This window comes from Rhizopus delemar, genomic scaffold, assembly GCF_000149305.1.
Source record: "Rhizopus delemar RA 99-880 supercont3.9 genomic scaffold, whole genome shotgun sequence".
Classification (NCBI taxonomy): domain Eukaryota; kingdom Fungi; phylum Mucoromycota; class Mucoromycetes; order Mucorales; family Rhizopodaceae; genus Rhizopus; species Rhizopus delemar.
In genome coordinates this window covers 1832985-1844970 of record NW_027137835.1, presented here as the reverse complement: position 1 = coordinate 1844970, position 11986 = coordinate 1832985, and the positions used below count along the sequence as shown (strand labels likewise).

General features: G+C 36.8%; 5 protein-coding genes across 5 annotated transcripts; all 5 read left to right on the top strand.

Annotated features, from left to right (window-relative positions):
- Nucleotides 1–400: 400 nt before the first annotated feature.
- RO3G_11777 (uncharacterized protein) lies at nt 401–877 on the top strand (the record flags this gene model as incomplete). The annotated part of the gene is made up of 1 exon (XM_067666361.1): nt 401–877. One exon carries the CDS (start codon nt 401–403, stop codon nt 875–877), a length of 477 nt encoding a protein of 158 aa, XP_067522462.1.
- Nucleotides 878–1713: 836 nt separating this feature from the next.
- RO3G_11776 (uncharacterized protein) lies at nt 1714–4162 on the top strand (the record flags this gene model as incomplete). Its single annotated transcript, XM_067666360.1, has 2 exons — nt 1714–3958; nt 4089–4162. 2 exons carry the CDS (start codon nt 1714–1716, stop codon nt 4160–4162), a joined length of 2319 nt encoding a protein of 772 aa, XP_067522461.1.
- A 1374-nt stretch (nt 4163–5536) lies between these two features.
- RO3G_11775 (uncharacterized protein) lies at nt 5537–6883 on the top strand (the record flags this gene model as incomplete). Its single annotated transcript, XM_067666359.1, has 1 exon — nt 5537–6883. One exon carries the CDS (start codon nt 5537–5539, stop codon nt 6881–6883), a length of 1347 nt encoding a protein of 448 aa, XP_067522460.1.
- Nucleotides 6884–8673: 1790 nt separating this feature from the next.
- On the top strand, nt 8674–9658 carry RO3G_11774 (uncharacterized protein; the record flags this gene model as incomplete). The annotated part of the gene is made up of 2 exons (XM_067666358.1): nt 8674–9408; nt 9572–9658. The coding sequence occupies 2 exons, from the start codon at nt 8674–8676 to the stop codon at nt 9656–9658; spliced, it is 822 nt and encodes a 273-aa protein (XP_067522459.1).
- A 591-nt stretch (nt 9659–10249) lies between these two features.
- RO3G_11773 (uncharacterized protein) lies at nt 10250–11281 on the top strand (the record flags this gene model as incomplete). The annotated part of the gene is made up of 1 exon (XM_067666357.1): nt 10250–11281. The coding sequence occupies one exon, from the start codon at nt 10250–10252 to the stop codon at nt 11279–11281; it is 1032 nt and encodes a 343-aa protein (XP_067522458.1).
- Between the last annotated feature and the right edge of the window lie 705 nt (nt 11282–11986).

The following is an 11986-nucleotide window of genomic DNA, read 5'->3' as shown; positions in this document are numbered from 1 at the left end:
AGTCTCTATGTAACCTCTTTATTAGATTTCAAGACGAGAGAGAGAACCCATTTAATCAAACTACGCCTTTATATAGGAAATAAAATTATTCAGGGACCGAAGTGAGTTCAAGGTCAATTTTAGTATTGAACTTGAATAATATAAATATTGTATATGGTTAATATTGTAAATGAGTCTTAGAGAATATGTAATATATAATATTATGTATTCAGTACTTGTTATTTTTTATATAAGATTTGAGTAATCTCATACGAATAATAAGTATTTAATGGGGTAAATACGACAGTTATGTCTTATGACGTCAGTGAATGCTTACGCGTTCTCATATTTTAGTTCATTTTATTTTTTTGCATTTTTCCTTTTTCCCCATTTACCTCATCTCAGATTAGCCAAACACGCCATGACAGCAAAGAATGCCGACAAACATGCCCAAATTGAAAACATGATGAACCACTCCATTCCATTGGATGTAATTCAAAAGAAAGTAGGCTGTGGAAAGTCCATGATTCGAAGAATTTCAAGGAAAACCAAGATGCAGTCAAAAAATAGCGCGGGTAGACATCGTTTACTCACACCTAGGGAGGAAACCAAAGCAGCTAGAGACATAAGACTAGGCTTATCTAAAAGCGCAGCTAATGCCTCCTTTGGTGTTAAAAAACCAGATCGATCAGTCAATCCAAAAACAATTACTCGTACTTTCAAACGCAAAGGTCTAAAATCGGCTAAAAAGAAGACGGCACTTCCACTTAATAATGACAGGCAAAAGGCACGATATGATTGGGCAAAGGCTCATAAAGGCTGGTCCGAGACTGACTGGGAACGCGTTGTCTTTTCTGATGAGACAAAGATCCAAAAAAGAGGGTCTAATAGTCTATAATACGCTTGGAAAGAGGATAATGCACCTTATCGAGACCATCACTACAAGAAGAAACATGCTTATGGAGGAGGCGGGATTATGCTTTGGAGTTGCATAACTATACATGGAGGGGCTACATGTCCTGGCTACAAAGTAATGTAAATGGTGAGCTATACACGTCAGTACTTGAGGAGGAATACAAGGAAACATTGAAGTACTATGGCCTGCAAAGTAGTGACATGATCTTTCAACAAGATAATGCAAGCATCCATTGTGCTTCGGCTCCTTCAAAATGGTTCCAAAAGAACAAGGTTAAGCTCCTGAGTTGGCCAGCATACTCTCCTGACCTTAATCCAATTGAAAATGCATGGGCCATGCTTAAAAAGAGGGAACAGATGACAAGACCACCCTCTTCCGTGATTGAGACTGATCAAACATTTTTTGACCGGGTTTCGAAGCTTTGGTATATCCTAGCAACTCCAGAGTACTGTAGAAACCTTATTCACTCCATGCTCCGTCGATTTCGGGACGTAATTCAGCATAAGGGCCGCGATACCAAGTACTAAGCGAAATTCAAAAAAATAAAAATTCATTATTTTCAATATATCTTCTTATAGCATGTCGGAAAATAAAAAATAACATTTTCGACAAATATTTTCAAGTTTGTTGAAGGAAGAGGCAAATGTTTCGTCAGCAAAGCGGAGCTCTAAGTATAATTCCCGGCGAGACATTGCGAAAAAACCAAAAAACGGACTGATTTTGTCCCTTACTGTATTGTGATTGGCACTCCAGGTGATTCCATGGAAAAGCATTATCAAGCTGTCAGTGCAGTCATTGATAGACTCACTCAACATAACATGATCCTCAATCCTCAGAAATGTCACTTTGGCAAAAGAAGTGTTCATCTGTTGGGTTTCTGTATTTCTGAAAAAGGGAAAAGCTTGGATCCACGTAAATTGACAAATATTGCTGACTGGCCCCGTCCCAAAACCGGCAGAGAAATGATGCAATGGCTAGGCACTGTTAATTACTTTCGTGCGCACATCCCTTGTGCTGCCACACTCACTGCTCCTCTAGATGCGTTACGAAATGTTGCATTCATAGATGATATTGATTGGACTCCTAAACTGCAAGTTCACTTTCAAAGCATCAAAGACATATTATGTTCCAACGTTGTTTTGAGTCCATATGACCCTACCAAATCCCTTTATGTTGCCACTGATGCATCTAACACTGGAGTTGGTGCAGTTCTGTTCCAAAAATTTGACGAAAAACAGTCGGATGGACTCACTGTCACCACCATCAAATACCTCGGCTTTATGGCACGTTCTTTATCCCAATCTGAACGAAATTATTCTGTCACTCGGCGTGAACTCCTCGCTATTGTGTTTGCTTTGAAAAAGTTTCACAAATTTTTATATGGTCATCACTTTACCTTATATTCTGATCATCGAGCACTCACATACTTGTTCACGTCAGATGAACTCAACCCCATGATGGTGGGTTGGATGGACACATTATTGTCCTATGATTTTGACATCGTCCATATACCCGGTGTACAAAATGTTTTACCTGATGCTCTTTCACGTCTTTTTCCACCTGAAAAAGAACTGGCAGGGAGTGATTCTAATAACAGCACAGTAAAACACCAAAATCTTGCTTACAAACCAAATCTAAAAAAGGAATATGAATTAAAAATGAAAAAAGAGAACCGAAAAGTGTTCTATGTCCAAAGTCCTACCAAATTCAGTGACAAGGACTATATCACTCCACCATATGAGGATCGACAAGAGATTCTTGATGGAGTCCATAAATTTGGACACTTTGGAGCTGATCATATTGTAAAATCAATCCACAACCAAAACCTACATTGGCCAAATTTATTAGCTGATGCAGTAAATTATGTAAGCAAGTGCAATACCTGTCAGAAGTACAATATTGCTAAAAAGGGTTATAATCCTCATCGACCTGTCTACGCTTATGTTCCTGGGGATGCCTATGCCTTTGATTTAATTGGGCCTTTTCAATCCAGTAGCAACATGTATACATACGTGTTGATTCTAGTCGACATTTGCACCAGATTCTGCGTGTTGAAACCCCTAGTAGACAAAAAGGCAAAAACCGTTGCAGGTGCCATGGTTGATACATTTTCCTTACTCGGCTATCCCAGACACTTTGTATGTAGCGATAACGTCTCTGAATTCAAAAGTGAAATTTTAGAGAATCTGTTCAATGCAATGGGCATCGACAAAAGATACACCACTCCTTACCATCCCTCAGCAAATGGAGCTGCTGAACGTTACGTTCAATCTGCTAAAAAGATATTAGCAAAGTTCCTTGAAGGTGCCACCGAAGATTGGCATCATTACATTCCATCTGTACAGCTCATGATCAACAATAAGATCTCCACACGCTTGCAGACTACACCTTTTTCATTGATGTTTGCTCGCAACATAAATGACTTCATTGAATACAGGGATGATGCTGGTGAATTAAAAAAGGAGGAGTACATGCCGCACGATGAGTTGCTGAAAAGAATCGACTACATGTCGCAAGTTGTCTTCCCTGCTATACAGGATAGGACCGACCTTTACACCAAAAGGCAAAAGGAAAAAGCTGACAGCAAAAATCGTCAGTCCACATTCCCGGAAGGAAGTTACGTAATGGTGCGTGACAGAGAGCAGTACAATAGCCTCTCACCGGTCTACAAAGGTCCATATCGTGTTGTACGTCAAGTACAAGGTGGTGCTTATATACTTCGTGATGTTGACGAAACGCTCATGTCTCGAAATTATTCTCCAGAAGAATTAAAGCTCATTTCACAGGATGAAATCATTCCAAAAGATGAATTGTACGAAATTGAGGCAATCATCAATCATAGAGGCGAACCTGGAAATAGAGAATATCTCGTACGCTGGAAAAACTACAGCAAAGACGATGACAGCTGGTTAACTGCTGAGGCATTTACTGGTCCCGAGTCAATTAACATTTATTGGCGCAAAATGGGTAAATCCATAAATCAAAATGGTGAAGTAGTAAAAAAGAAAAATAATGAGGCTGAAAAGAATAAAAAGCAAAAATTACCCTCAGACTACGCCCCTAGTAAATTACTGACTACGACAATTATGAATGAACAGTCAAATTCTGGAACTATGCCGCACAATAGACAATCTCATAATATAAAAGAAAAAAAGAAAGCTCAATCCAAACATAATGGTAATGCTTTATCCAGATATCCCAAACGAAGACTACAACAAAGTCAAGAAGGCTTTGATCGAAAAACAGATCATCATGAAAGCTCCGTAAAAAATGCCGTGACTGCAAATAGTAATCTTAGGCACAGCAAGCGCATAAAGAGAAATTAGGTCACACAAAAATTTATAACTGTTCAAACACTTCCTATTCAACTTCCAAACGTTGATACCAACTGGTAGGGGGTGATGTCGTGTTTGGTCATTAATGATGACTTTATTCATTATTTTATTATTGATCTCAGTCCAGCCTACGTCAGACTATACAATTAATAGTCAGACGATATAATCCAGGGTTCATTCTAAATTATTAGTTCCTTTCCTTTTTCTTACTTAATAAATAGTAGTTGTTAGCTATTGACTTCCTACTGTTTTCATATTATAAGTACCAAATATCTCAATGCATCGACTATTTACCATGACAATGAATAAACATGAATCTGTCTCCTCGTATATGACCCGATTTTTAAGTACTTGTATTGAGGCTGGGGCAAATAAAAATGATCCAATGGTAGCTGCTAGATTTAAGGCATCATTCTCTGAACCTGTTCTTGAGAAGTGTAAGACAGCTTTTGTTTTAAAAGAAAATAAGAATATACCATGGACTGTGGAGAGAGCAGCTGAAATAGCAAGAAATTTGCTAGGAGATGACCCGAGAACCTATTCAGGAGCATCCTATGCCAATGTCACCAATGGTAGCAAAAGAATCCACACAAGTACTAGTCCTTTCGGTAGTCAAAAAAGAAACAAAGGTCATGGTTCGTCTGGTGCTTTCTTTTGTTCAAAACATGGTGGTGCTAATGCAAATCACAATGAAGATGATTGCTTTAGCAAAGCAAACAAGAAAAATGATGCTGCGTCGACCATAAAAAATAAGTATTATGGCAATAAAAATTTTCCTCAAAAAGCAAGCACAAGTAAACCCTGTCGATATTGTGGTAGAAGTTGGTCTCATGGCCATCAATGTCAAGAATACGCAGATTATAAAAGAAAACTTCATGTCGATCCAAATAGACCAAGAGATTCGGACAAGTCGATTTATGCCATTGTTCGTACTGTAAATGATGAAATTGAAAATGATCATGATATGACAGAAGCTGAAAATAACTCATATGACTGTAAGGCATTATGAAATAAAATAACTGAAGATGAAGATACTAATCCTTTTAAACTTTTGACTCCTATATTAATAGAGGGCAAGAAATTAATTGGCAAGATTGACACTGGCAGTGATATCACTTGCATATCAAAAATTTGTTTGAATAATAAATGGAATATTGACAAAGTGAATTCTGTAAATGGTTCTTTAAATTTTTTGTCTTCAGATAATAATTGTAAACAAATTGGACAAACTGATCCTCTCACTTTAACTTATATGAATAACATCTCTTTTAAACATTCTTTTGAAGTTATAAATTTTAATGAGACAATGACACAAGAATTTGATGTCTTGCTTGGAGCTGATGTTCTTGGAAAAATGAATATCGGTCTTACTGGAGTAGCATACAAGTACCCAGGTAATGAAGATGATTATTCAAATAGATTAAAGGAAGACGCACAATTTCTTAATATGAATTTTGATGCCAATAATGAGATTGAACCTAACAACTCACCCTATGGTACCGAAGATCAACAAAAGCAATTCATGGCTTATATCCAGAATGCAATTGATGACAATCAAAATATTTCTGCTGGATCTTTCTGCACAGTACCAGAATCTGTAGTAGAATTACCAATGGAAAAGGGAGCAAAGTCCTTTAAGAGACAATATCCGATTGCTCACCGACAAATGCCTGAATTAGAAGAGCAAATAAATGAATGGTTAAAAGCAGGCATCATTAAAGAGAACCGCGCTAACACATCCTTTAACAGTCCTTTATTAATGGTACCAAAGAAAGATGAGAACAATGAGATAACGAGCCACAGAGTATGTTTAGATGTTCGTGGTATCAACAAACTAATCCCTGATGTCGTTTATCCTGTTCCAAAAATAAGAAGCATATTTGATAACTTAGCTGGTGGTGAAGTATTCACTAAGATTGACTTGAAAAATGCATACAATAGTTTCCTTGTAGCCCCTAAAGATCAACACAAGCTCTCCTTCCAATTTAAGAATCGAACATATACCTTTCAAGGATGTTGTTTCGGTCTAAAGACAGTTACTGCAATATTCTGTAAAGTGATGAAAATACTCTTCGCAGATATGGATTTCATTGAAACCTATGTTGATGACTGTGTAATCAAAGGAACAGCTGATAATCACGCTTCAAATGTAAAAAAGGTGATTGAACGATTAACTTCCGTCAACCTAAAAATCAATGTAAAGAAGTGCAGTTGGTATCAACGATCAATTTATCTTTTAGGATTTGTAGTTGAGAGTGGTGGTATCATCAAAGTAGATCCACGCCGCCTAACAAACATCGATAGTTGGCCTATACCACGCAATAAAAAAGAAGTGATGCGATTAATGGGCATTGTATCGTATATGAGAGACTTTATACCTTTAATCTCTCGTGTAGCTGCACCTATCGACAGACTTCGTAATGATCCTGATGTACAAAACAACTGGACCCAAGAACACACTGATGCATTCATTGCTTTAAAAGAGATTCTAAAGTCAAAGACACTGTTGCACACTCCAGACTTGTCAAAGAAATTCTATGTGGCTACTGATGCCTCACAATATGGTGTTGGTGCAGTATTGACCCATGTTATAGGTAGACATAATAAAATAATAAATTATGCTATAAACCAAACATCTCCAACACTAGCATAGTTGAATCATAAAGATCTGACGATGAATTATATCATAAAGAGTAATGAATGTCTTGCATATATAATACCAACTTGTTATAGTAATGAGTCTTTGCATAATCTCTTTTATGATCCGATGTATTAAGTTGCATTGAGACTATGTATGTCAGAATAGAATATTGTTTTTCTTGCATAGTAACTTTATTGATCTAAACGAATGATTGAGAAATAATCCTATCGATAATCCGATTGGTGCCTTAATAGTTCCTGTTGTCTCCATTATTAGGTTTCAGTCTTTCTGTAGTTATTTAGTAACCGAGTTTACTCAAACCCAATAACCACTCAGGAACAAAATACAAGTGTCGTCTTAAACAACGATTCCATGGATGCCTATTTATAAATGCAACACTAGTAGCTTAGAACAACGATTTATAATATAATTATACAAGATAAGATTCCATGGAACAAGATATGATGACAATGCCCCAATCCAGAATGAAACATCAAGAAAGAACCAATTGATTTAACTCAATCATCCCCATGAATTATCATTCAAAAGAATATAAATATTCCACCTAAATCCTGATTGAAAAAAGGATAACTTTTAACTTGGATATAATCAAGAATAAAAAGTATCTCAAAGTAATTATCGTTTTGGTGCTTTTTTATTTCTTTTTATCTTCGTCTATTACAACCCAAAGAGACGAGCTGAATAGAACTTTACACATTGCATTTGCATCCAAATCTTTGTCACCCTCTCAACGTAAGTGGAATACAACTAAACGTGAACTGTACGCAGTAGTGTTTGCACTAGAAAAACATCGTGAGTTTTTATGGGGAAATAAATTTGAATTACGTACTGACGATAAGGCTTTAATGTATTTACATACCCAAGAACAAGCAAACCCTATGATGATAGGCTGGTTAGAAGCTTTACTAGATTTCAACTTTGATGTAATTCACATACAAGGAATTCTCAATCAATTACCAGACTTACTTTCTAGACTTTATGAACCTTGCTTGAATAATGAGTTCATGCTGGGAGGGGATGATGCTGCGCAAAAAGAAAATAAAAAAGAAAAAAAGGAAATTAAAAATAAAAATAAAAATAAAATAAAAGTTAAAAGACAGACAAATTCTACAGCAAAGAGACACAACTTGATCTATAGTCAGGACAAGAAACTAAATGTGCTAGCTGTGAAAATAAAAAACAAAAAGTTTGCTAATAATCCCACAACTGACTATATGACTCCTCCACCTGAGAAGAGAGCACGTCTACTTGAAGATGCTCATACCTTCGGACACTTCGGTAGTATGAATATTGTGGAGCAGTTACATTCACAAGGACTTCATTGGAATAATATTTATAAAGATGCTACTGAGACAATCAAATCATGTATTGAATGCCAGAGACACAATATAAGCAAGAAAGGTTATCATCCTTTAAAGAATATTCTTGCATATCTACCATTTGACCATATTGGAATTGATCTTTTAGGACCTTTACCTGTTACGGCAAATGAAAATGTCTATGTCCTTGTGATGATAGATGTATGTACCAGGTACATCATACTGCGTCCACTAAAAAATAAACAAAGTGACACTGTAGCAAAAGAATTAATAAAAACCTTTGGTGACTATGGCATACCTAAAATCATTCAAAGTGATAACGGCAGAGAGTTTAAGAATAGACTCATGCACTCATTATCCAAGCACCTAGGAATAGATCGCAGATACAGTACAGCCTTTCACAGTCGAGGTAATGGCGTGAGCGAGAGCGCTGTAAAGACGACATTAAACACTATAAGAAAAATGGTTAATTCTAACAGCAATGATTGGGATGATGTATTACCAATTGTCCAACTAGCGTCGAATTATAAAATAAGACACCGTTCAAAGAGTGCTCCATTTTCCTTGATGTTTGCTCGAAGACTTAATAGCTTTGAGGATTACGGTGATCAGAGTATAGCTGATAAGATTCCTAATAGACCTGTTACAGAACGAGAGCTAATTGAGAGAACTGATCGCATGTACCAGATTGTGTTTCCTGCCATTCGTGAAAGAACACAGAAGATCATAGAGGAAGCAAGCAAGAGGTTCAATGACAAAAATATGATCATAGATCTTCCGAAGGATACTGCAGTTATAGTTAGATTACCAGGACGGACTAGTAAGTTATCACCTCTTTATGAAGGGCCTTACATTGTCGTTCGAAAAACTCAAGGTGGTTCCTATGTCTTAAAAGATGAGCAAAATGAACTGTTACATCGTGAATATGTCCCATCAGAACTCAAGGTAGTCTCTATTGACGAAACAGCTATAGAAGATACATACTATGAAGTTGAGGATATTAGAGATCACAGAGGCGGTCCAGGACAAAGAGGATACCTTGTAAAATGGGCTGGTTATGGTGAAAGAGAGAATACGTGGGAAAAAGCATCATCCTTCTCCAGCACAGTACCCATTGATAAATATTGGCTTAAGAGAAAAGAGTTGAAGGAATTAGAGCAAGCACGAAAGCAAAAGATGATAGCTACTGTTTTAATCGTAAGATTAAATAAAAAAATTAAACAAAAAAACAATAGCAGCAATATAAAATTAAAATCCTTCTTTATTGCAGATTTCTTTATATTGCAAAAGAGCCCCGTTTAATGGATAAAAAGTTGGCATCTATTTATATTCTTTGTGAGCGTAGATATAAAAGATATAGACTCGGCAACAATGTCGTGCTGAAGAACCAATGATTAAGCTAAAGCTTGTCGATGTTCTAATATATGCATCTGAAGTTGAACAATAGAAATAATAACCAGTCAATTAACTTTGATCTAATTACTTTTGGGGTTGACAATTGATTAGACTCGCTAGGATGACAAATACTGATCTTATTGTTCTAAATTTGGAAAAGTGTGGAATTGTTCAATCATAGTTTAATCTTTTGTGTATCGTTATTTATTTTAATACAACTGATATCTTATAGAAAACAACTATGTTTACAACAGCTACAGTGGCCAGCAAAACCGTTCGCACAAAACGTATTTTTTTCTTTCTGCACCATTTGTGGCTTATTGTGCATACTGAGCACTATACTTAGTGCACATTATCTAAAAGTAGAAGCTCTTGGCTTTCTAATGACGTATAATATGCCACCCTAAGCGCACCCTAAATCATAGTACGGACAATCAAAAATCAAAGGTACATTCGAACGGTTTTGCGACCTCGCTTGAGAAATTCCTCGATTGCGGTAAACGCAGTCACTACACCCTGAGATTCTTCCAGAACTTTCGCTGCTTACTAATTCACCACTGCACACTATTTTTTTTCTGTTTTTCCTTTGTCATTCGCACATTCCCATTTCGACATCTCGACATTTACCAAGTAATTACTCAACATGCAACCATTAACAGAAGATCGCAAGAACACTATCGAGTTTTACCTTCGTCAAGGCTTTTCTTATCATAAAATTACAAAGATAGTTAAAGTATCATCCTCCACTGTTCATAAAATTCGTTTGGAATTAGGTTTGCCTGCTCGAATTGACAAAGGTGGTAGGCCAAAAGCGCTGACTAAGCGGGAGCAGCAGCATCTCGTTCGTGCTGTAACAGTAGATGGGCTCGAAAATGCTGTACAAGCACAGCAGTCGTTGGAGCAGAACTTGGGCAAGTCAGTTTCTGTAGATACTGTACGTAGGGCGTTAAGGGATGCTGGTTTGGTCTCATTTGTCAGGCCAAAGAAACCTTTAATTAATGAAAGAAATAGAAAGAGGAGGCTCCAATGGGCTCGTCAGCATATTGACTGGACAGTAAACGATTGGATGAATGTCATATGGCCTGACGAAACCAAAATCAACCGTTTTGGGTCCGACGGAAAATCTTATGCATGGAAAGTGCCAGGCCAACCGCTTAAAAAGCACCATGTTCGTGAGACAGTGAAGCATGGAGGAGGCTCTATAATGGTATGGAGCTGTATTAGCTGGTATGGTCCAGGCTATATTGTGGATGTGGGCAAGAACATGACTAAGGACGTTTATTTGGAGGTTTTACAAGATGATTTGATGAAGCCTTTGGCCTGGTACATGGAAGAAAGTGGAAAACCTACAAATCAATTTATCTTTATGCAGGACAACGATCCCAAACATACAGCTAAAGTCGTGTCAAAATGGCTAAATGAGCAAGACTTTCATGTTATGAAATGGCCACCACAATCACCAGACTTGAACCCAATTGAAAACATGTGGCAATTGCTTAAACGTCGGCTGTTTAGAAACTATGACTGCCCTCCATGTGGTATACATGAGCTATGGGACCGCATAGGTCACACTTGGTACCAAATCACGGCTGAAGAATGCCAAAAGTCTATTAAAAGTATGCCGGATCGATGCCGTGCAGTTATTGAGGCTGATGGCTTTTACATTGGTTATTAAATATACTAATTTTAACGCATTTTGCTTTCAAAATATATGGCCGCAAAACCGTTCGAATGTACCTTTGATTTTTGATTGTCCGTACTATGATTTAGGGTGCGCTTAGGGTGGTATATTATACGTCATTAGAAAGCCAAGAGCTTCTATTTTTAGATAATGTGCACTAAGTATAGCGCTCAGTATGCACAATAAGCCACAAATGGTGCAGAAAGAAAAAAATACGTTTTGTGCGAACGGTTTTGCTGGCCACTGTAGTTTACTTTTAGTGATATCCCAAAAAATAACTTATACATTGCTTGAACAAGTTTTATTACTTGAGTGTAATATCTTTAACATGGAGAGTATTCTTTTTTCTTTTTTTTATTTTAGGTAAAAAAAAAAAAAAACAAACAAACAAAAAAAAGTCGGTATCTTAACGAACTACAGCAGTAGAACAGCTTTTTTTTTCTCCCTGGTTTTGTTTCATGAAATACAATAGATTCCAAAGGTACAAAAGATAAAAAAGAAAGCTCAAGTTCTGGTCAAATGTAAGTTTATAACAACAAAAATAATAACGAAGTCTAATGTCGGTTTCTTTTTTTTTTTCTTACATTAGGAATTCCTAATGGGACACATTCGGATGACGAACATGAACCTCATGAGCAAAGTTGTTCTTTCCAATACGATAAAACTATAAGAATAACAGACTTATATTGTTGCTTGTTA